At 38.5% G+C, this 25,599-nt stretch overlaps 2 protein-coding genes across 19 annotated transcripts in view; one reads left to right on the top strand and one right to left on the bottom strand.

Moving 5' to 3' along the window:
* Positions 1-861: 861 nt before the first annotated feature.
* On the bottom strand, positions 862-17,647 carry ZNF382 (zinc finger protein 382). Of its 17 annotated transcripts, none has more exons than XM_032325623.1 (5): positions 17,563-17,647; positions 15,127-15,200; positions 12,513-12,664; positions 12,151-12,246; positions 862-2,489 (listed from the first exon to the last, which is right to left on the bottom strand). In XM_032325623.1, the coding sequence occupies exons 3-5, from the start codon at positions 12,649-12,651 to the stop codon at positions 1,066-1,068; spliced, it is 1,659 nt and encodes a 552-aa protein (XP_032181514.1). In that variant the 5' UTR covers positions 12,652-12,664; positions 15,127-15,200; positions 17,563-17,647; the 3' UTR covers positions 862-1,065. The 17 variants fall into 17 exon arrangements, with proteins under 17 accessions (XP_032181514.1, XP_032181519.1, XP_032181525.1 ...); XM_032325628.1 differs by having other exon boundaries at positions 12,513-12,639; XM_032325634.1 differs by having other exon boundaries at positions 12,513-12,597.
* Positions 17,648-17,676: 29 nt separating this feature from the next.
* The window catches only part of ZNF260 (zinc finger protein 260), a 138,184-nt gene continuing 130,261 nt past the window's right edge, over positions 17,677-25,599 (top strand). Inside the window, exon 1 of one of the 2 annotated variants that reach the window (XM_032325671.1) lies at positions 17,677-17,733. The gene's annotated coding sequence lies outside the window, so the exon portion shown is untranslated. The remainder of the gene's footprint in view (positions 17,734-25,599) is intronic. The other variant, XM_032325674.1, reaches the window with a different exon arrangement.

The raw sequence follows: 25,599 nt of genomic DNA, 5'->3' as shown, positions 1-25,599 counted from the left end.
TTGTATTACAGTTTGGGCTGTGGCTAAAAGCCTTTGTACATACATTATAATTGGATTCTCAGTTTTCATATTTGTAGAGTTTCCCTCTAGCATGAACTGTCTGCTTGGAACCATCACCATATCACTAATATTCAGTTGTCTTCCTTCAGAGTGAATTATATCATGCTGTGAAAGTTCTGAGTTGTTTGGTAGTATCTACCAAAGCTAACCAAACATACATATGCTCCAGGACCCAGCAATTTCATTCCTAGTGTATACACAAGAGAAGTGAATGCATGTACACCAAATGATAAGTATGTTCACAGAAGCATTATTTATTATGACCCGAAGCTGTAAACAATGAAAAAGTCCATCAATAGTAGATTGGATAAACTGTAATTTAATCATATGATGGAATTCAATATAGAATAGAAATAAATGAACTTCTGCTGCATGCACTAATGATGGGTTTTACAAACATAATGATGAATGAAACAAGCCATATATAAAAGAATACATGATGTATAATCCAATTTATATAAAGGTTCATAATATGCAAAACCTAATTTCTGTTATAAGTCAGAACTGTGGTAAATTTTGAGGAGGTAACAACTAATTTTTATTTCATATTTGCAATGAGAAATACATACTTCCTTTCTTTTAAACCACTCTTATGAACATTCATACTTCCTTTCTTTTAAAAACACTTCCACTCACAGTGTGGTCCATGGACCACTAGTCAGTTGCTTATTACTGGGTCACAACATTGTATGTAAGGAAATTGAAAACAAGCTATTTTAAATGTTTGTAGAAACTTGACAGAGGAAGTTTATGCCTGCTGAATCTAATAATAAAAAATTTAGGGTTGTATTTTCAATGCCTGCTGAATCTAATAATAAAAAATTTAGGGTTATATTTTCAATGACTACTATTTGTCTAGTCATTCTTTGTGTGTTATATAGGTTCACAAACAGTAGGTAAATTTGTGGAATAGTACCTTAAACTGTTGAATATTATATTTGCAAGCTACATCATGTACAGTGTTTACTAGGACTTCAAAAGTTTTTACCAAAAAAGTCATATCCTTTACTGAATTCCCATGGTTTCTACCTTGTGGGTTTTTTGATGTACAATGAGGTTTGACTTACAACTGAAGAACTTCCCACATTCTTTACATTCATATGGTTTCTCTCCTGTGTGAGTCTTCTGGTGGCGAATGAGGTTTGATTTCCTGCTAAAGGCTTTCCCACACTGAGGACATCCATTGGATTTTTCTCCTGTATGTATTCTCTGATGAACAGTGAGGATTGCCTTCTGGCGGAAGGACTTCCCACATTCATTACAAATATAGGGTTTTTCCCCAGTATGAATTCTTTGATGGAGAGTGAGGGTTGTCTTTTGGCAGAAGGACTTTCCACATTCACTGCATATATAGGGTTTCTCTCCTGTGTGAGTTCTTTGATGTACAGTGAGGGTTGTCTTCTGGATAAATGCCTTCCCACATTCATTACATTGATACGGTTTCTCTCCTGTGTGAGTTCTCTGATGATCAATGAGGTATGACTTCTTTCTAAAAGCACTTCCACACTGAGTACATTCATAGGCTTTCTCCCCTGTATGTGTTTTGTGATGTCTAGTGAGAGTTGCCTTCTGGCGGAAGGACTTCCCACAATCCATACAAATGTAGGGCTTCCCTTCTATATGTGTTTTCTCATGAAGAGTGAGGGCTGTCTTTTGACGGAAAGCTTTTCCACATTGATTGCAGACATAAGGTTTCTCACCTGTGTGAATTCGTTGATGTTCAATGAGATATGACTTCCTTCTAAAGCTATTTCCACAATAAGGACACTGAAAGGGTTTCTCTTCTGTTTGAGATCTCTGATGCATGATAAAAATAGACTTCCTGCAGAGGAACTTACCGTATTTGCTGTATCCATGGGTTTTCTTCTCAATAAGAGTTTGTGAATGGGCATTGAGATTTGACTTTTCGATTAAGGCTATTCCATCTTTATTGTATTCATAGGGTTTTTCTCCTCTGTGAGCTCTAGTATGTGTAAATAACATTCCTTTCATAAGGAAGGATTTTTCACATTCATTATGATCTAATGATTGCTCAGGAGTTTGAGTCTTCTGATGTTGAATAAGCTCTTGTTTACCACTCAGACTCCTTTCTGTTTGTTTACAGAGATTCACTGTAGTATGAATTTTCTCATTTTTAGTATTGAGGAATGATTTCTCCCATCCATTACTCTCAGCAAACTTCTCTCTTACAGGGCTTATATTTCTACTGACTAATTCCGAAATATTTTTTAAAACCTTTCCATCAGGCTTATATTCACGTAGTATTGTTTTTGACATAATACGGTTCTTGCCTACAGGAAACGTTTTCCCAAAAATATTACTTCTTTCCTTAATTAATCTTTTATGGTTGATGAATATGACTGATCGAGAGTGCCTGTCTTGATATTCTTTGAACTTCACTAAAGCATCTTCAGCTTTTCCGTCTTCTTCTAGAAGAGAATAACAACACTGTGAGTTTTCACATAAATATTTTGGATCGGATGTATATACAAACAACCCATTGTGCAACTGTCTGCCTCACTATCGTGATCTACACAAAGGCCAAAATAAATTACCTCTTGGTAGGGAAAATTCTTATGATACAAACACAAAGCCTGCTACACAGTTAAAATGAGGAAAAAATGGCACAAGAAAAGAACATTTATACCTTTGGCATATTGTTAATATAAGCTACCTTGAGCAGGTATAATAAACACAAGGACAAGTAAACAGAAGACAAAGAATGATGAAAGTGGGATTGTTCTTGGAATGGGCAGATTCAGAAATAAGGGAGTGAGCTTATTAAGGATACTAACCAGTAAGCAAGGAAAATGTTCAGGTAGAAATGAAAGCCTAAATATTATTCCCTCATGCCTAAATATGTGTTTAAAATACTTTCACTTGTTTCTTCCTCACTTGCATGTATCCCATCCATGGCAAATGAACTTTCTCAAGCACTCATTTCCTAGTGTTGAGAGAAACACTGTTTATAGCCTAGGCCCTAACTTTCCACACAACTTAAATTCTCCGGAAAGGGAAGACTTTGAGAAACCTCTTTCCATTAGGAATTGTAAAATAAACCAGAGAACAAAGTATACTTAAAACATGAATATAACCATTGTTGTATTCTGACTGCTGGTACCATCAATTTTTTCTTCCAGAAATGGTCAGTAACTAAATTCTCCTGACCATCAATTCTAACTTTTCCTCCTTTTATTTGCTGAATTACTCTTTCAATTTTCAGGAATGATGGGTTTACATTTTCCTCCCAATGCAGTAACATAACTTAACTCCATTATTCCCTACAGGGGATGTGAAGGCCTAGATTCCGCAACCATGTGCTTACAGCACTAATTGATTCTTTTTCTTTCTTTTTTTAAAACTATATTATTTTTCTTAAAATTTTTGGCTATATCTTATTATTGTTACCTTACCACCACCCATGTCTAGTAGGGTAATTTTAAATACGGATTGATGAATCCATCACACAAGTGATGAATCCAAGTCAATGGTACTTGTGTCTTATTTACAATAGCGCTTAACTGGTAACTGCCCGAGTATTCATCAAAAGGTAAATGGTAATACTGTGTCATGTATATATACAATACAATACTACTCACCAATAAAAAAAAAATCTGATACACAGTGGAAAGAGATGAATCTCATTTTTCAGAGTGAAAGCTTTATGCAAAAGAGTATATATTATACAATTCCACTTACGTGTAGTTCTAGTACATACTAAAACTAATCTGTATTAGTAACTAGAGTTACATCATCTTTCTAAGACCCACAACCACCTTCAGAGACATTCTACTATTGATTTGTCCAAAAGCCTTCATATATTATTTGCATCCTTTAATGTACAATTTATCTGAAATTAGATTATAATTATAGCCTGGACCATCCATTTCAAGAACTCTTTCAACAATCTGCTATTTTAGTATGAATATTATATGTAAAATGCTTATTTGATAATATTGCCTTCCCAACTAAAAGTTAAGCTCTTGGATGTCAATATTTTATTGACTATCTTCTGAGTATACATTAACAACTGTTTATCTGAGATAAAGGAATGTGATCTTAGCATGTATATTTAAAAGAACTTATCATTAAATGATTTCTGAATGGATGAGAAAGATGTTTTCCTTGCATAGTATCAAGAGAGGTAACTGGGGCGCTTGGGTGGCTCAGTCGTTAAGCGTCTGCCTTCAGCCCAGCTCATGAGCCCTACATCAGGCTCCCTGCTCAGTGGGAAGTCTGTTTCTCCCTCTCCCACTCCTCCTGCTTGTGTTTCCTCTCTCAGTGTCTCTCTCTCTCTGTCAAATAAATAAATAAAATCTTAAAAACAAGAGAGAGGTAACTATTGAATAGTCTCTATTACAGTAAGAAAAAGTAAAAGAGAGAACCTTATTTGGGGGAAATGTTAACTGGATGGGGAAAGAAGTTTGATTATAACAGAGGATGCACCTATTCATAATTTTCATATCTGAGTAGAATATGAATGCAGCAAAAAAGGAATTGACATGGCCTGGAGTAGTCCAGGAACATTTCACGGAGGAAGCAAAACTTGATCTTTTAACTAAATGATATGTAGTATTGTATAGTGAAGAATATAACCTTGCGCAAATATAACCTGACATTTGCCTTTGGCTTCTGGGAAGTAATCACTAAGCCCTTGGAATAGATATTTGTTTGCCTGGGAGCTTTTGGCCAGCCAGAAAATCACAATGTAATTTAGGGAGGTCTTTGACCCACACCAACAGTGTGATTTAGGGTGGGTGCTTCGGGTCACACAGTATCAGCCTGAACCTCTCAAGGGGCTAGAAGCTGAGATTGGCTACATGTACAGTTAATCATGCCTAGTCATGGAGCCCCAATATAAACTCTGGACAATGGGCTCAGGGGATGCTTCCCTGGCAATGTTCTGTAGGTATTGTCACACCAGCAAGGTAATGCTGTCCATGATTCCATAGAGAGAGGTCTACTAGAAGCTTCATGTTTGGTACCTTCCTGGACTCTGCACTTTGTGTTTAGCTGATTCTAATCCGTATTTTTTCTCCCGTTATAAACCATAACTATTACAGCTTTCAGCAAGTTCCCTGAGTCCTTATAGCATAGTGTTGATATTTGTGCTAGGCTTGGGGACTCCTGAACTTACAGTTGGTATCAGAAGTGAGGGTAGTCTTGTGTATACTACTGTACCCTCTAAGTTGTAGTTGTCTAACTTGGCAAGTGTCTACATGAGTATGTAGCAGCTATCACACAGTGAAAGGTCCAGTTGTGATGAATAAAATCAATTGTATGGAATATACCTGGGAGACTAGAACAAAGAGAGATGAATAGAATTCTAAGTCACAGAGAGAAATAAATTTGGAAATGATCAGATGGGAAATTTTTCTGTCAGAAGGAACTTAAATTTTATATAATAAGTGATATCTTTTTGGTATATTGATAGTATAAATGGAATAACTAGGTAAAAACCATGGCAAATCCAAATAGTAATTACAGCAGTTACTGAAATAATATGCTCTCCTTTTGGAAGAGGTCGGTAGCAAATGAGAATATGAGAATAGATGTAAAGATATTTCAGAGTGAAATAACACAAATTGTGGAGAGATCATTAAGTATAGCAAAGATGAGTGCATCTGGGTGGCTCAGTTGGTTAAAGCCTCTGCCTTTGGCTTGGGTCAGGATCCCAGGGTCCTGGGATCAAGCCCCACATCAGGCTCTCTGCTCAGCAGGGAGCCTACTTCCTCCTCCCTCTCTGCCTACTTGTGATCTTTCTCTGTGTCAAATAAATAAATAAAATCTTTTTAAAAAAAAGTATAGCAAAGATGATGGAAGCAACCTGATACTAGAAGGGGCTGACTATGGGGAAAAAAGGAAATAGAAAGAAATAAGGATAAGATAAAGACAATGACTATTATTTCTGATAAATCAATAATTGAAAGGATGACAGAACCGATTGTTGTATTGCTGTAGGCAGATCAAAATATGCACTAGAGTTCAAATGGGAGAAGTGGGCTGAAAAAGCATATTTGAAAGCCATTCACATAAAACAAGAAAACCACACTTGAGAATGGATCAGATTATTATAGTTTACAGGACTTTTTCTAAGAGAGAGAGAATGCACAGACGTGGAAGTGGTCAGGGGGATATGCAGGGGGAGAAGGTGAGAGAATCCCAAGCAGACTGCCCTGAGTGCAGAGCCTAATAATACAAGGCTTGACCCCACAACTGGAGACCAAAACCTCAGTGACCAGAGTGGAAACTGAGAGTCGGATACTTAATTGACTGTACCACCCAGGTCCCCCAACTCATAGGACTTTTATAAAGGCAAGGATTAAAGATGAAGAAAGAGCCTTAATTAAGGATACCAATGAGAGACCACTGAAATAAAATCAACTTATTCAGTAAGTATTTAATTTCCTAGGCAATAAAGAAGGAGGGAGGAAAAGCAATGAAGATGTGAAAAGGCACTTGGGGAAACAGGATTAAAATGAGTTAGTGTTTTTTACCCAAATCAAGGTGGGTAGGCATCAGGTATCTGAGCACTATGCCATGGAACACAGAAACTTACTGGAAATAAATATGTTGGAAAAAAGTGATACTAAAATTATCTTAGGTCCACAGTTTATGAATTTTGAAATCTGATGGCAGGTGTCATGGTGAAAATAGGATGTGAGCCTGACTGCAAGAAACAGTTAAGACATTGCACAGGGAAAGGAAGGAAAGAAAATGAAAACTAAGAGGAAGAAATATTAGACAATGTTTTCTCTGTTTTTTTTTTTAAGATTTTATTTATTTATTTGAGAGAGAGACAGTGAGAGAGAGCATGAGCGAGGAGAAGGTCAGAGAGAGAAGCAGACTCCCCGTGGAGCTGGGAGCCCGATGTGGGACTCGATCCCAGGACTCCAGGATCATGACCTGAGCCGAAGGCAGTCGTCCAACCAACTGAGCCACCCAAGCGTCCCTCTCTGTTTTTTTAAAAATAGATTTAAGAATACCTAATAAATAGGAGATTAAATGAAAGAAAAAAGAGAAAGAACTGAAATGTTAAAGACATGAAAATCAACAAGAAAGACCTAAACCTAAATCCCAAAATGTGATTCATGGACCTTAGTACATGAGATCCTTATGTGAGAGGCAGGGAAGGGGAGAGGCAGTCCACAAAATCAAACCTTTTGGTTTTGATAAAAAAAAACTCTTTTTGTTAATAACAAAACTCCATTTGTCTTTTTAAGCTGGGTGTCTCATTAGTACTTACAGAATTTTATTTTATGAAGGTTTATGACATAGGCTAATGTCATTAGAAGATTTTCACTACATTTCCTGAGAGGAGGCGACATATCATGCTTTGTAGGGCCACACATAGGAGCAGCAGGCTTGGTCAGGAGGCAGAAAGGAGAGAGTGGAAAGCCTAGCCAAAGCCTTTTTGGGGACTTGCTTGCATGGGAAAGGCAAAGCAGGATAGGGGAAACAGTTTAAGATTGGCATTTTTGAACAGTATTGGAAGCTATGGGTTTTACAGGGGTGGTCTATAGTTGTGTAAGGTACTGGCCCCAGGTGATTGCCTTGGTGTGTGACAGTTAGGTAAAGGAGGTACTTGAGGTTATGGACTTGGGATTGGTTGGTTTTTGTATGAAAGGCGGGCTTACCAACAGACTGCCTACTCTCTCTACAGATTAGCTAGCTCTGGGAGGGGCAATCTCTCCCCAGCCAGCAAGGCCCTCCAAAGTTGTCAAAACATCATAAAATATAAAAGATAAAAAATATGATTAATACAGCAGATAAAATGCTGGCACATCAGCAGAAATGAAAACACTGGCACAATCTATAACAGTAATCACTAAATTTCTATTCCATAAGAAAAAAGGTGTCATGTAAGTCTATTTTTGATAGAGCAGGAAAAAATCATTAATTTTATTAGATCTCCATCCTTGAGTACACGTATTTTCAATATTCTGTGTGATGATTAAAGACGTGCATGCATGAAGCACTTCTGTTGCATACCAGAGTATAATATATTTTGTGAAGAGAAGTGCTGGTGTAATAATTTGAGTTGAGAACTGAATACAGGGCCCTCTTCCCCTCCTGCTGCATCCCAAAACAGGATGTTCCTGTGAAACTTTTCATAAGCTGAAATGGCATAAAGTGAAGAAGCAATTACCATTAATTTACACAGAAAATTTTTTGAGCATTCCCAGATCCAAAAAAATAACCTTTCCTCAGCTCTTCTGACACATCTTGCTAATCAATGTGCAGAATAAATTGAGACAAAGCACAGATGCTCAAAACTATGGCAGCCTGATGCTGATGAGATGCTGAGTGTAGTTCTGGGGGAGGAGCTTGGCTGGGCCTCTACAGCTCTCAGCAAAACAAACAAAGTGCTATTTTTGCTTTTCACCTTGTTTTATTAAAGCAAAGAATCCTCTTCAGATTTTTTTTGGTTAGTGAAGACAGGTACTAATGGAGATCTTTACGAAAACCAAAGTGGCATAACATGAACTTTCAAAAAGCAGGGAATATCTGTATCTACTTTTTATGGAAGAGCATTTATTTGAGAGTACAACTGATTATTATTCAGACATGGGTATCTAGTAGACATTTTTCTTAAGATTTTATTTATTTATTTGACAGAGATAGAGATCACAAGTAGGCAGAGAGGCAGGCAGAGGCGGGGAAGCAGGCTCCCCGCTGAGCAGAGAGCCCGATGAGGGGCTCGATCTCAGGACCCTGAGATCATGACCTGAGCTGAAGGCAGAGGCTTTAACCCACTGAGCCACCCAGGCGCCTCTAGACATTTTTTTTTAAAGATGTTGTTTATTTGTCAGCAAGCACAAGCTGGGGGAACAGCAGACAGAGGAAGAAGCAGGCTCCCCACTGAGCAAGGAGCCTGATGCAGGACCCTGGTATCATGACCTAAGCTAAAGGCAGACACTTAACTGACTGAGCCGGGCGTCCCTCTAGTAGACATTTTCTTGAACAATGTGAGCATGTTAATTCAAGGAAAACATATGCTAATATTTGTGACCAATGATAAAATCCACGCTTTCAAATAAAGTTCATTTTGTTGGAAAGCTTTTATTTGCTACTGTGAGCTTGTCAGCTTCCCAATTCTTAGACTTTTCTGATGATATTTCTGATGATATTAACAAATGTGGCCTCTGGTATTTTTTAAAAATTAATATTGTATATAGAAATACGTTAAAATTTGGAAGATCTTAGATGTCACTGAACTGTTACTTTCCAAATGATTAATACATAATATTACCGAAAATGCATGGGTAAAATACCCATTTAAGTAGACCACTGGATTTTATTTAACAGTGTACAAAAGTTCATTGTTATGATTTCAGGTTCTATATTGCAACCAGCTGTTCAGGAACTACCAATTGTTACATTTGGGTGTAGTATTAAGAATATCTATGACAATCTAAAGAGGCTCTTAAATATGTCTCATTCAGGGATGCCTGGGTGGCTCAGTTGGTTAAGCCATCTCCCTTTGGCTCAGGTCATGATCCCAGGGTTCTGGAATTGAGTCCTGAATTCCATCGGGCTCCTTGCTCAGCAGGGAGCCTGCTTTTCCTTCTGCCTGCCACTCCCACTGCTTGTGTTCACTCTCTATTTTTCTCTTTCATCTCTGACAAATAAATAAAATCTTTAAAAAATATATATATATTTCTCATTTCAACCTACATATGATGCATGAAGGAGGCTTTCTTCATATATTTCAACTCAATTTTTTGCAACAAATTGAATACAGAATCATATGTGAAAGTCAGCTACTTATTAAATAAATTTCAATTATGTAACAATTCCACTTTTGTCACTATTTTTTTTTCTTTTGGGAGATAGTTATTTTTTGTAAAAAATGATTTTAAGTCAACATGTAATAAGTATATTGTTTTAAAATGATAAAAAAATTTTGTTTTAACTTTTTACACATTTCTGGTAAAAGCTGAAAATGGTACAGTAACTTTTAAAAGCTGACAGTTTCTAAAAAAGAGAAATATACACCTTCATAATGAATGAGTAATACTACCTGCTAGGTGTTTACTGAGAAGAAATAAAAACTTGTTCAGAAAAAGATGTTTACAAGAATGTTCACAATAGCTTTATTCATAATGGCCCCAAACTGGAACATTTCAAGTGTCTATGAACTGGAGATGTATAAACAAACTGGTATATTCATACAACTGAATACTATTCTATAATTAAAAGAAACTACTTAAACTACCGCAAAAACATGTATATATGTCTCACACATTAAGCTGAATTAAAGAAAATAGATATGAAAAAGGTATGGATAGACAAAACTAACCTATGCTGGTAGAAATCACAAGTGTGATTGTCCTAGTGGAAGGGACTGACTTGGAAGAGGCCTGAAGGAACTTAATGGGTTAATGGAAATGTTCTTTATATTGGGTATGACATACATGGGTTTATGCTTCTGTCAGAACTCAAAGGACTTCACACTTAAGATCTCCACATACAGGGGCGCCTGGGTGGCTCAGTGGGTTAAAGCCTGTGCCTTCGGCTCAGGTCATGATCCCAGAGTCCTGGGATCGAGCCCCACATCAGGAGCTCTACTCAGCGCCGAGCCTGCTTCCCTTCCTCTCTCTCCGCCTGCCTCTCTGTCTACTTGTGATCTCCAAGTGTCAAATAATAGAATCTTAAAAAAAAAAAATTAGATAACCCCAAATTGGGGTGCCTGGGTGGCTCAGTAGGTTAAAGCCTCTGCCTTCAGCTCGGGTCATGGTCCCAGAGTCCTGGGATCAAGCCCCTCAACGAGCTTTCTCCTCAGTGGGGAGCCTGCTTCCTCCTCTCTGCCTGCTGCTCTGCCTACTTGTGATCTCTGTCTGTCAAATAAATAAATAAAAACCTAATGAATAAATAAATAAATAAATAAATATTTAAAAACCCAAAATAATGGGCTCCTGGGTGGCTCAGTGGGTTAAGCCTCTGCCTTTGGCTCAGATCATGATCCTGAGATCGAGTCCCGCATTGGGCTCTCTACTTGGCAGGGAGCCTGCTTCCTCCTTTCTCTCTCTGCCTGCCTCTCTGCCTACTTGTGATTTCTCTCTGTCAAATAAATAAATAAATAAATAAATAAAATCTTAAAAAAATAAAAATAAAAAAAATTTTAAAACCCCAAATATAAAATAACAGGTGTTGGTGAGGATGTGGAGAAACTGAAACCCTTAGGAATGTAAAATGGTGTAGCCATTGTGGAAAACAGTATGGTAGTTCCTCAAAACAGTAAACATAGAATTACATACGTTCCAGCATGTATATACATTCTGGGTATATACCAAAAAAGCTGAAAGCAAAGACTCAAGTAGATATTTGTATGCTTATGTTCATAGCAGCATTATTCATAGTAGCCAAAAGGTAGAAGCAACTCAAGTTTCCACTGCATGAGCAACATATGATATATACATGCAGTTGGAATATTTCTCAGCCTTAAAAAGAAGGAAATTCTGGTATACTACAATATGGGTAGACCTTGAGGACATTATGTTAAATGAAAAAAACTAATCACAAAAAAGACAAATACCACATGACTCCACATTTATGAAGTACCTAGGCAGATAAATTCATAGAAACAGAAAGTAGAATGGTAGTTGCCAGAGGCTAGGGGGAGAAGGTAATGGGGAGTTATTTTTGAATGAGTACAGTTTTAGTCCTACAACATGAAAAGAGTTCTGGAGATGGATGATGGTGATAGTTGCACAATGTAAATGTGCCTAATGCCACTGAACTATATGCTTAAAAATGCTTAAGATATTAAGTTTTTTTTTTTTTAAAGATTTTATTTATTTATTTGACAGAGAGAAATCACAAGTAGACGGAGAGGCAGGCAGAGAGAGAGGAAGGGAAGCAGGCTCCCTGCTGAGCAGAGAGCCCGATGTGGGACTCGATCCCAGGACCCTGAGATCATGACCTGAGCTGAAGGCAGCGGCTTAACCCACTGAGCCACCCAGGCGCCCCTTAAGATATTAAGTTTTATGTTATGTTTATTTTACCACAATTAAAAAAATAGATCCCGCAAAACATTTGAATGTGTCAGCTACCTGAGTCCACTGGATTTGCTCTGTACAGACTCACCAAGGTCGCTCTGACTTGGAAAAATTTTCTCTGCTGTCCACGGTTCTTCTCCTTGTTCCAACTTGCGGATCATCTCGGGCTTAGTCATGTGAAACCCTAGTAGTAAAAAATCAGACTTGGTATAAGCTGCTTGGGCTTCAAAACTTTTGAAGGAAGAGAAAGATATAGCTCTAAGGTGACAGACAAGGTATGCATTAACATCTTACCAATACCTTGCACTAGGCAAGTGAGGACCTAATCACACTGTCTGCTAACAAAAAGGGAGTCATCACCTCTGATCTCTGAAATTCAAAGTTCCATATGCTTTAGAAATTCTTGAAAGGAGATGTATGATGTTGAAAGATTCAAGGAATTTTCCTTACCAACAGAGATGAGATGGCAGTAGTTTTCCAACATGACATCCCTGTAGAGGGCCTTCTGTGCAGGATCCAGTTGCTGCCATTCCTCCTGGGTGAAGTCCACAGTCACATCCTTGAATGACACTGATCCCTGTAAGGGCATACTCTAGTTCATCCTAAAGTGATTGGAACTAGTGAGAACTAGATATTGGAGACCATGTTCAGTGGTCAGACTAGTTTTCTTATTTTGTGTTTTCTACTGTAGAAATTTCTCTCTGATAATATTTACTTATTATCTCATGCTAAAAATATATAAGATCATACTATTTGCCTTAAATGTGACTGGTTGCCTGGTGGACCAAAATGAATAAAACCCTGGCCTTGCTCATGAAAAGTTACTGGTTACGTGAGAGGCATACATATAAATACATATACTCAACAGGTATTACAGATGAATGACAGAAATATGTACAAGGGAAATGCTATGAAGTGAAGAAAAATTTCATTTTGTATTCCAAGGCTTCACTGAGGACATCAAAATTTTGTCCTCACAATGAATTTGTTTTGTACAGTGTACCTGCTTTTAAAATTCATGGGGAGAAGAAAATTAGTAAATTGAGGAAATAGCAAAAGGCACCGTATGTTAGGAAAGAGTCTTTGTGCTCTAAGAAGAAACATAGATCAAGGTGGGCAATGGGCATGTTTATGGAATAATACTAGAATTTTCCTACAGAGCAGTGGTTTTAAAAATGTACTGAGAACACTCTCAACATATTTATATTTATTTATAAGGCATCAATCAGCATTAAAGGCTATCCACAGAGTTGATGATCTGCTCCTGAATACGATCTGTTAGTATTTTCCTCCCTTTCAATATATTGTCTTGTACATTCCATTCTAATGCATACCCCACTTTGCTTGTTCTGCTGCTTTGTGGAGTATAAAGAAAGGCTAAATAGCACCTATGTTATCTGATAAAATTTTTACTTCAAAGGCAATACTCTTGAAGACTGGAGAAGGCTTGAGGTGTGTTAAGCGGGAAAGAAAATTAAGTAACCATTGTTGGAGATGTTTCCTAGATTAAGGTGGTATTAGTGGTCTAGAGAGGAGAAAACTGGTTGGTGGATAATGGGTTGCAAAAGAATTGGTCATAAATTGGTTGTAGAGTGACAAAAAAGAAGCATAGCTCTTGGGTTACCTGTATAGGCAAGTGGGGAGGTGCTGAGACTAGAAAATGGAAATGGAAAACAGAAGAAAGAATAAGCTGGACCAAGGAGGTAATGAAGTAAACCTTGGAAATGTACTTCAAGTGTCTATGGGACACTCAGGTGGTCCTAACTTTTGGGGATTGGATATATGATTCTGACACTCTGAATGGAAGTCTAGGATGGAGAGAGGTGTTTGAGAGTCACTAGAATTAGATCAGTATAACCTTTCAGTATAACTCTGTGTATAGAGAAAAAGAGACAGTGAAGAGAAGAGAACAAATTGGCATCTGGGGAAAATCAGTATTTTTTAAAAAGATTTTATTTATTTATTTGACAGACAGAGATCACAAGTCTACTGTGCAGAGAAGCAGGCAGAGAGAGAGGAGGAAGCAGGCTCCCCACCAAGCAGAGAGCCTGATGCGGGACTCAATCCCAGGACCCTGGGATCATGACCTGAGCTGAAGGCAGAGGCTTTAACCCACTGACCCACCCAGGCACCCAAAAATCAGTATTTTGAAGATGGGTAGATGAAGAGGAATTTTCTGACAGACATGAAAATAGGGGAAAGTGCCACCTTTGATTCAAAGTAGAATGTTTCAAGAATGGACTAGCATATGCATTTCATTCTGCTGCACCCACATATAAAAAATAAGAAGAAACTAAAAAGATAAGAAAAAAATCTGTAACAGCATTGAAATACTGGAAAGGTTTTCACTGGCTGGCCACCGTTTGTATGAATTGGATAAAATGGACAGGAGGATCACAGAAGTAGAATGCAAAATCATAGTTTTCTGTACAAGCATGCAAACAAATCTCTATCTTGGAAACCTCACACAACAAGACAGCTTACCACAAGCAAATAATGTGATTTACCAACTCTACCTCCCATTGTATCATTGCAAAACCTAGGTTATTGGAGATGATCAAAGCTTTTCCATGTCTGTTCCTTGACTCCTCACAACTTAGATCTCAAATCAGTGTCTAGACAAGATAGGTTCATTAAAGATGGATAGATTCAATAGTGATATATTCCCTTTTAAATCAAAATAATACATTGCTGTTCTATAGCAATACTTTTGTGAGAAGACTAAGGAAGGAGATGATGAGTAATATACCAAGTCAATATGTAAACACTGGCTACACCTAGGAGGTACACGTGCAAAGGCTTATGTTTATCTGATTGGAATAAGAAAAACTGGGAAGAGGTCTGCAACTAGGTGGGGAAGGTAAGGAACACAGGATGCAAAATTTAGGGATGTAAAACCCTAAACGCACTCCTCACATTTTATGCTTAGGCCACTTGCTTGCCCTACTGATGACCAGCTTCATGGAAGCAATGGCCAACATCCTGGAAATTTAAGGATAGGGAAGCAAATGTTTATATTACCTGAAAACAACTTATTTCAGAAAGAGAGGAAACATCATCTCACCTGAGGCATGGCTTTGAGATTTGCAAGAGATGAACCTTCTCTTTTGAGCCTTTCTTTTGGAAAAGGGAAGAATCCTGAGAAGGCAGAGATGAGAGGATACAAAGAGCATGTGAAATCATATTTGACTTAGATCTCCCAGAATAATTCCGTTAAATCTGCATCGATTTTCACTGTTGCAGCACTTGCCCACTCTGTGTACCCACACGTATCCAAGGTGGTGATTAGTTGAGAAAAAGGGCAAATCCTGCTCCCTCGCCACCAGAAACCTAGTCCCTTCATGAATTAGAATGAATCTGGGCAATCTGTTGTTGGTGGAGAAAGAGAGGGAACATTGTGCTTTTCCCTCTGCAGCTCTACCTTCCATCTCCGTGGAAGACAGGTTTGTCATATATTTCCAAATAGTTCTTCATGGACTTTCTACCAATTTACACTGTTAGTATCAGCACAGGAGAATACCTCCCCATACCCTGATGAATGCGGTTGATAATAAATTTTTAATCTCTGCCTAATAGATATATATTGTAGTTCTAGCTTACACATCTTACTATGAGAGAATAAGCTCCTTTTATTTCTTTTCTATTTCCATGATGGCATCTTCTTATAGTTTGTCTATTTTTCTCATGTTTTAATTTCCTAATTGATATTATCTTTTTTATTTAGTAAACTAACCCTTTATTTTAATTAGAAATAATTTTTCTTAGTTGCTTCTATGACTATTAAAGTGATTTTACCTTGTGAAGCTTTCTTTTTATTATTATTATTTTTAAAGATTTTATTTATTTGGCAGAGAGATCACAAGTAGGCAGAGAGGCAGGCAGAGAGAGAGGGGGAAGCAGGCTCCCCTCTGAGCAGAGATCCAGATGTGGGGCTCGATCCCAGTGCCCTGGGATCCTGACCCAAGCCAAAGGCAGAGGCTTAACCCACTGAGCCACCCAGGCGCCCCCCCTTGTGAAGCTTTCTTTGTATGTTTTCTTGTTTATCAATACTACAAATATATAAGTAACCCATATTTTTTCAACTAATGTGAAATGGCATCCCTATCGTATATTACATATCCCTATATGCTTGAGAATATCTGAACTTTAAACTCCTCCACTTAATCTTTATTGATTCACCTGTATCATAGTGATAAGCATAATTATTGAAAATTAACTTACTAATTTACTAATAGCTAATTTAACTATTGAACAACACTTTTTAATAGTACAGGTATGGAACTAGAGAAGAAATTGATCTTTCCACTCTGTAATGTAGGTTTCCTGGGGAGAGGATGATACCATGCTAAATGAAATCTAAAGTACTGAGTGCTACAGTGAATGTTTTAATTAGCAAACTATTTTAACTATTAAAATGAGACTGGCCTTGTGATTAAAAGTATACCAAGTACTTTTTTTTATTGTCTTAGAATGCCTGAAGAAGCTAATGACCATCGATTTCATCCAGAAGCAGGAAACCTCACACATATATCAGTGCTGAAAGTACTGGTTATGGACAAAAGTTGTTTTTTACTGCTTCCTATTCATGGAGCACTGTTAATTTCAACACACTGGTTTTAGTTTACATAGTGTTTCCCTGTATTGAATCTTACCATCTGGGAAATGAAATCTTACCTCTTCCTTTCCAATACTCATACCTCTATTTGCTAAATTGCTATTGAGGTACAATTTTGGAGGCAGGCTTAATGACCACTCTTCAGATGATCACATCTTAAAAACCCAACTAGACAGTGGTCATGCAGTTTTTCAATCACAATACCATCACAAATAATAACAGTAGGTTACAAACACATGCACAGTTACAGTCAACCAAACTTACTTCAGAAAACCCCCATCTCACAGTACCCATATGTCATTTACAACCTCAGACAGCACACTGCATAATTCCAGGCAAAGTCACAAAATCACTTTCGTTTCTTCATAGTCCCCTATAGTATCAAGCGGGACTCACACCTACTCTAAAATTAGACACATAAGGAGGAAATCCGAGGCAGCTACACAACTCCGTCCACTTTTTACACACATTCGGTCCCAACATCTCACAGATAGCAGGCACCCAAAACGCAGCAGGTTGGGCACAAGAGGCCGCCTCAATTCGGGACACACACGCAGCGCCTGCTGTTTGAGGCCCCGCTCCCAGCGATCGAGCTTCCTCCGCGTCAAAACAGACAAACCCCTCCCCTCGCGGAGCTCGCTTCAGGTCAGACCTGATTGTCACCCTCAGGGTCACGCCCACGGGCCACGCCCGAGGCCCCGCTCGCACGGATCCGAGTGACTGGTTACCGCGGGCTCGGTTCCGGTTCCCTCCTCAGAATTACAAAGCCGGGCTTGAACTCCCTGTTTCCTCCCTGGCCTTTCCTCCGGGACCGGATAGCTAGCCTGGCCTCTCGGTCCGAGCACCGGGTTCCCGCCTCCTCAGGAGCCCCTAGGACCTACCAACCTCACCCCCGGCCAAGGATCAGTCGTCTGCGCCTGCGCACTCCCGCGTGGGCCGGAGCTCCCAGGAGTCCGCGGGGCGGCGCGTTAGTAGCCTTGCTGTGCAAGCTACCGGCTCTCGGGGCTGTTTGTGTCAACGTCCGCGCTTTTCCAGAGTGGACTACGTTTCTCACAGGTTAGTGAGTTAGTGAACTTCATCCTCTGTTCATTTTCCTCTAGGTTTACGGTCACAGTTTTCCGTGTGGTGAGTTGAAGTGACCCCGGTCCGGGTGCGCGAGGAGCTCCCCGCGGGAGGTCCGGAGTTTCCCAGGTGCGTTACGAGCAGGTGGAGCAGGAGTGTCAGGCCAGTGTGGAGAAGGTGATTGTGTGTTTGTGTGAGCGTGTGTGCGCGATTGTGTGACTGAATCGGCGTGGGATGTGATCATGAGTGTGTGTGTGTGTGTGCGCGCGCGCGCGCGCGCGCGGTGGGGAGGCTCTGAGTGGTCCAGATTAAGGCTCCTGGGACTGTGTGTGGGCGGAGCCTTTTTTTATGACCAGGTTCAGTTGTGACTGTGAGATGTGTTGTACTTTAAGTGATTCCATGACAGCGCTATTGTGACCAACCGAAGGCTAATCAGAATTGGCCGAGTGTAGCTTTTTTATTTTTTAGATAAGGCAGAGCTTCATTTTTGCATTTTTGGTGCTGAGGAATCTGTGGACAAGATCCCCGTGTGACTCAGTCTGTGCCTGTGAAAGACCTCGAAGCCCTAGTTAACCACAAGGGACCCCCCTGTTCTGAAGGATGGCCTTTGTTGCCTTCATCAGTGCACGCTGTATGTGTTATCCAGCCTAGTGCTTGAAGGAATAAGAGTACAGTGAGTGTAGCCTATTCTTGACTCAATTTTAAGTTCCACTTGGAATTTTTTGTATTGGGTTTTCTTTCACTGCCTCTATCATTTCATCTTACAACCACACTGCACAGAAATGCTAGTTGCACAAAAATGGCTGTCAAAGGGAAGTTGAACATTTGAGACCTAGAATGAAGGTTACTACTAAAAAAGCACAGCCCTGTGTTTATTGTGGCAATTTTAGAGCTGGAATTGCCCCCAAGGCAAGGTCCTGGGAATACATGATACTGAGGCACCAAGAATAGGATTACTTCCTGTGAATCTGCCCCTTAGCTCTGTGGGGTCAGGCTGCATATTGCAGATCCATGGCATTTTTATAGCTCCGTTGACAGAAAACTGCTGTGAACATAGAAACAGATTGCAGTCCCAGGTTTCAGTGAATGTGAATTTTCCTTATGGTACAAGGAACAGTTAACAGTATTCCAGTCTTTCTCATACCTCCATTAGAGTGTGCTTAGCACATATCAGGGGGGCTTGTTAGTGATGAGGAAGTATGTTCTTGTTTAGTCTGTCTGGGCTCCAGGAAAGGCCTGCTGTGTTGTGCTTCCCTTTTCTTTCCCCTTTTTGCTGTATTCCAAAGAAGAGCAATGAGAGGAGAACATTGTTATAGTTACACTTCTCAAAGCCAAGCTAGAAGTCATCTTGAGCTTTCTCTTTGTTTTGTGAAATTTCATTTTTGTTTTTCAGGATACAGAATAACTTCATCTTAAATGCCTGCCAAATAGTGACTTATACATTTACCTGGTCTCTAGGTCTTCTCTTCCCAGTTATTGATGGTACCACGAGGATGGATCTCCTTTCCCAGTTCCTCATCAAATGCTGTTTCTACAGTTAATTTTCATATAGACACTTGCCAACACTTCCCCTTGTATGCTTTTTGTTGTGTTCTCATCATGCAGCCATAGTCCTTTTTAATTTTACACAGTGATTTGTTAAGGAAGAAACCAATATTTAGGTAGAATTATACCTTTGATACTTTAGATATTCTCCAGACACATGAGTGGAAAAATGGCAAGATGGATAGTTTGATTGATTTCAGTGTACTATATAATGGTCTCTGAGTCTTTTTTTTTTTTTTTTTAAGATTTTATTTATCAGAGAGAGAGAGGGGGAGAGAGCGAGCACAGGCAGACAGAATGGCAGGCAGAGGCAGAGGGAGAAGCAGGCTCCCTGCCGAGCAAGGAGCCTGATGTGGGACTCGATCCCAGGACGCTGGGATCATGACCTGAGCCGAAGGCAGCTGCTTCACCAACTGAGCCACCCAGGCGTCCCTGGTCTCTGAGTCTTGAGCAGGGGTCAGCCGACTTTGACCCAGCAGGCCAAATCCAGCTTGTGTCCTGTTTTTTTGGGTCTGTGAACTAAGTTTGGTTTTAACATTTTTCAGTAATTAAAAAAATATCAGAAGAAGAGCCATATTTCATGACATGTGAAAATTATATGAATTTCAAATTTTGATGTCTACAAATAAAGTTTTGAATTTGGTCAGTTAAAAAGTTTGTGGAAATTTGTTAACTCTTTTGTTAAATAAGCGCCTATATAATATCCTTGATTTTACTTTTAGGCCCACAAAGCTTAGCATATTAGAAAATATCCTTTACGGAAGTTACTGACCCCTAATCTAGAGTATCTAAATTAAAATCTTAGTTTTGCTGTTTAGTGTTTGTGAGTTTGGATAATATGTTCAGCATCTTTCTATTCCATAATTTGTAAAATGCAAATAATATGAATTTCAAAGGGTTTTTTGAGGATTAGGAGCTTTAATATTAATAGGGCACTAGAACAGTGACTGACAATAATAAATACTTAAGTTAAAAACTTGTTATTTGAAAAAAATTTTTATTTATTTATTTAATTTCAGTGTTCCAGAATTCATTGTTTATGCACCATACCCGGTGCTCCATGCAATACGTGCCCTCCATAGTACCCATCTCACCCAACCTCCTACCCCTCTCCCCTCCAAAACCTTCAGATTGTTTCTCAGAGTCCACAGTCTCTCATGGTTCGTCTCCCCGTCCAGTTTCCCCCAACTCCCTTCTCTCCAGCTCCCCATGTCCTCCATGTTATTCCTTATGCTCCACAAATAAGCGAAACCATATGATAATTAACTCTCTCTGCTTGACTTATTTCACTCAGCATAATCTCTTCCAGTCTCATCTATGTTGATACAAAAGTTGGGTATTCATCCTTTCTGATGGAGAAATAATACTCCATAGTATATATGGACCACATCTTCCTTATCCATTCGTCCACTGAAGGGCATCTTGGTTCTTTCCACGATTTGGCGACTGTGGCCATTGCTGCTATGAATATGGGGGTACAGGTGGCTCTTCTTTTCACTACATCTGTATCTTTGGGGTAAATACCCAGTAGTGCAATTGCAGGGTCATAGGGAAGCTCTATTTTTAATAAAAACTTGTTATTATGTGGATAATCTAAGTCCACCTTCATAGATAAGGAGCAGTGGAAATGAGAAATTAATTGTAATAGACACTTGTAAGTAAGAAAATGGACCATATGTTCATATGGTCTAGAACAGGAATCCTTCGCCTTAATTGATTTTCCTTGGAATTGTATACCCAATTATTGCATATTTATTTTATTAATGCATACTTTTCTTGGGGAAAAGTCTATAATTTTATGATACTGTCTAAGGTGTACATGACCCAAACAAGTTTGGAACCACTAACTTAGTTATAATAACTTATACTTGGAAGTTGGCTTTAGGAGGAGTTTGTCTAAAATTAATTTCCTGTATTATATAAGTATTATTAATCACATTACATCTAGATTAATATTATATAAAGAGATATTCTAATATCAAATATATAAGATTTAATGCTATGCAGTTTTCATGTTTATGAACAAAAGTACTCAAGAAATTGCCAGATTATAAAGTTTAACTATTATATGCATTTCTTAGCAGTTTTTCAAGGATTATAGCCAATAGGGTACATTAACCAGGCATTCAGTGAGAAAGGCAATGATAAAGCCGCATTTATTAAGGCTCTACGGTGGGGGCCTCTGGGGCCTCTGCCTTCGGCTCAGGGCATGATCCCGGTGTCCTGGCATCCAGCCCTGCATCGGGTTTCCTCCTCGCAGGAAGCCTACTTCTCCCTCTCCCACTCCCCCTGCTTGTGCTCCCTCTCTTGCTGTGTCTCTCTCTGTCAAATAAATAAAATCTTAAAAAAAAAAAAAAAAGCTCTACTATGGACCAGTTTAGTCTGAAAATGTCACCTGAGTTGTGCTCATTCACAGGCCAGTCTTAAAATGGAAAGTGTCTCATATTGATGAAATAAAGTAAAGAGGGAAAGAGACTTGGTAGGTTTATTAAGTCATAGTTTTCATAAGTAAAAGATGGCCCATCCCACAATTCTTTTTAGAAAAATGCTTTAAATGGAAATTGTTGTTCTATATTCCTGATGATGAAATTTACATAGTCTTCTTGAAAAAATTATTAATCCAAGGTGAATTTATATAATAGAAAGTTAAGAGTACTCATAATTTTAGGGGTGCCTGGCTGGCTCAGTCAGAAGAGCACGTGACTCTTGATCTTGGGGTTTTGAGTTTGAGCCCCACCTTGGGTATATAAATTAATAAAAAATAAATAAAATTTTTAAAAAGTATGCATAATTTCAGCATCTAGAAATAGTCATTAACATTTTGGTGTACTTTCTTCTGAAGTTTTCCTTGTGTGTATGTTTATGATTTTGTGTTTTTAGAAAAATTTACAAGGATTAGTCATTGAAATAAGACCTCTTAGACTGAGGAGGATTTCAGTCCAATCACTGGTTTTGTTATACTTCCATGTCTGTAGCATCAAATGACAGAACTAAAACAATTTAGTGATAAGTTTGATGTTTTTTTATTCAAAGGAAAACAATCCATGGATTGGGGGAGTACTGTGCCTCCCACACAGTGGGACATTTCTGGAGGGATTTTGGGCAAGAGAGAGTTTTCTAGAATGTTAGAAGGACGAAGACATAATTGGTATGATTGACTAAGAGGTCAGGAATTTCTTTAAAAGACTAGTAGGTCCTATTTTTTCGGGTGAGGTAAAGCTGGCTAAAGCTGGGATGACAGATTGTGATTGGTATATGTTAGGATTCCTTGACAGGTGTTTCCTTTAGGTGCAGACCAACTAAAGTTTAGATTTGTGATGTGGGCCAGGTCACTAGGGTGGCCTCCATTTTGTGTTTTTTTTTTTTTTAAAGATTTTATTTATTTGACAGAGAGAGATCACAAGTAGGCAGAGAGGCAGGCAGAGAGAGAGAGAGGAGGAAGCAGGCTCCCTGCTGAGCAGAGAGCCCGATGCAGGACTCGATCCCAGGACCCTGAGATCATGACCTGAGCCAAAGGCAGCGGCTTAACCCACTGAGCCACCCAGGCACCCCATTTTGTGGGTTTTGATATACAGATCAGTTTTATCAGTTGGTATAAGAAGAAAGTGACAATGATGCCCAACTGATTTGATAAACCTTTTGACTATTTGCATCTTTTGGAATTATATAGATATCAATTTATGCATAATTCCAGGAGAACATATTATCAAGTAAGGGTACTCAGAATTAAGTATTTCATTTTTTTCTTCTTTCTTTTTTCTTTCACAAGACAGCACCCATATCTCAAGAGCAAGTATCTTGTCTCCGTTATATAATTTATGCTGACAAGGTTGGGTTTATAATTTCAGATAACAGAATTAGATGTTAGTAGTTATACATTAAAGTCTGGGTTAGACAGAAAACAAGATTGAGTTTTTGTTAACATTTTCAGTTTGTTACCTAAGTGGGTCAGATTCTCTGAGCTAGTTTTAGGAGGCAGAGTGGTGACTCTGTAGCTGCTGTCCTTTTTTTTCCTGAAAATTGTCATGGTAATGTCGTTAGTGAAGACTCTATTTTCAAGCTGTGCTCTGTAATATATTAGCATTATAAGGAAGCCCAAGAGGTACAAAGTACCTACAAGGTAGCCCAAGAAGCTCAAATTTTCACTCTCAAAAAATGTTAAGAACTGAAGAGAATTTCCTTTAATAGTAGTGGATATGAAATAGGATATGAAATAGCTTCTCCATCATCAATAAAAAATAGATAATATTTTGTTTGCTTGTTATCAGTTAATCTTGACAACTTGCTGAGGTGCCAGGTACTATTGTTTTTCTCATTTTAGAAGGAAATCTAGGCAGAGCAGATAATGTACTTACTAAGTCACAGAGTAACTTTCAGAGCTAAGATTGACAAAGTGAAGCTTTAACCACAGAACTTGTTCTTATTTTTTTTTTTTTTGTTAAAAGATTTTATTTATTTATTTGACAGAGAGAGATCACAAGTAGGCAGAGAGGCAGGCAGAGAGAGAGAGAGGAGGAAGCAGGCTCCCTGCTGAGCAGAGAGCCCGATGCGGGACTCGATCCCAGGACCCTGAGATCATGACCTGAGCCGAAGGCAGCAGCTTAACCCACTGAGCCACCCAGGTGCCCCAGAACTTGTTCTTATTGATGACTGTATATAACCTCTCAATTTTTAACCTTTCTTACTCATTAATTCATTACAAATGACTTTCCTCAACATTTAATATGAATTAAGATAATAATTTTTAAAAATTAACATATTTATAGTAGCTACCGATAATTTATTTCACTTTTTCCCTACTTTGAGATTATTTATAGTTGGTAAAATAACTCTATGATGATTATCCTTGGGATAAATTTTTGTCTACTTTTGTATCTAGTTCCTGCTCACAGAACTTACTCTAGTACTTGAGGGAACACCACTAAACAGAGGTAATTTGCTCATTATTAAACAAAGAAGATCAAATATATGTGGGAATAAATGTAAGGTAGACTGTGATAAAGGCTTTAAAGAAACAAATGTTGGGAATCCATATGGAAGAGACGTTCTGATGACAGCATTCTCAGGTTATAACCAGATTGTACTGATGACATAAGAGCTCTGTGGAGGTAAATATGTTTTATTCAAGATTTATGCCTTACAATTTTTTAAAGATTTTATTTACTTGAGAGTGAGAGAGCATGAGTGAGGGGGAGGGGGATGGAGCAGGGACAGAGGGAGAAGGAGATTCCCCAGAACCCTAAGACCATGACCTGAGCTGAAGGCAGGCTGAGCCATCCAGGTGCCCCTATGACTTACAGTTTTTTAGTAAGCTTAGATGTGAAGGGAGACTAATAGAACAAGATTAAATAGGTATTTGGGAGGCCTCAGGGCTAAAAGGAATGAATTAGAAGCAATTTAAACCCATGCACCAGAGAGACATGAAAGCAGTATTTAGAACGTCAGAAGTACCTGAGACTTCTCTTATGAATTTTTAGCTGTTCTTTTCTAGGCAAAACTCCACCTTCCTTGGCCGGTAAAAGTCTAAGTGTTAAATTAGGTTTTAGGATCTAAAGAAACAAAAGCCATTCTGAGTTGGTACCTATTCATCCTGAGCATTTTTTCAGAGTTCAAGGGAAGAATGTTTAAGACTGCCTTTTAATAGTGGCCTTGTATCAGTATTACTATTTTTTTTTTTTGAAAAATAGCTTCCTTTTTACTGAACTTTATTTTATTTAAAGATTTATTTACTTGAGAGAGAAAGCATGTGCCTGCATGGGTGGGGTGGTGGGAGAGGCAGAGGGAGAGAGAATTTTCTGAGCAGACTCCCTGCTGAGCAGGAATCATGAAGCGGAGCTTATCTCATGACCCTGAGATCATGACCTGAGCTTAACCAACTGAACCACCCAGGTACCCCCCCTTTTCACAGAATTTTAAAATGCATATTTATATTAATACATGGCTGCTGTTAAATTAAGTAGCCTTAAATAGAAAATCATAGAAAACACAGAGGAACAATGCTACATAAGACTGTTAGTAACTGTTAGTTACTCTTCTGTTACTGGAAATTTGGATTGTTTCTAATTTTTTAGAAAAACTGTCTAGACAGAAAAATTGTCTAGAACATTTTTTTCTATATGTTTATATTATATATTTAAAAGCAAAATGATATTGCATATATGCTTTTTTTTTTTACTATTGAACATTTTGAACATTTTAATATTTTCCCCATTAGATATAATTGATATTTTAAATTATAAGTATTTTTTATAACTTTGCCTTTAACGAATACCTTAGTACTCAAGAATGTCAGTAATGGGGGCGCCTGAGTGGTTC

This window comes from Mustela erminea, chromosome 19 (genome assembly GCF_009829155.1).
Source record: "Mustela erminea isolate mMusErm1 chromosome 19, mMusErm1.Pri, whole genome shotgun sequence".
Classification (NCBI taxonomy): Eukaryota; Metazoa; Chordata; class Mammalia; order Carnivora; family Mustelidae; genus Mustela; species Mustela erminea.
This window is presented reverse-complemented; position numbering and strand designations above follow the sequence as displayed.

Excerpts from the sequence above, each read along its gene's own strand:
- ZNF382 (XM_032325619.1), bottom strand. The coding sequence starts at position 17,160 with ATGTTGGGACCGAATGTGTGTAAAAAGTGGACGGAGTTGTGTAGCTGC. Across the intron at positions 15,201-17,075 it reads TGTGTCTAATTTTAGAGTAG|GATTCTTCCCTTTTCCAAAA; the intron begins GTGTGAGTCCCG and ends CTGCCTTCTCAG. Across the intron at positions 12,247-12,512 it reads CTGCCATCTCATCTCTGTTG|GGTTTCACATGACTAAGCCC; the intron begins GTAAGGAAAATT and ends TTTTACTACTAG.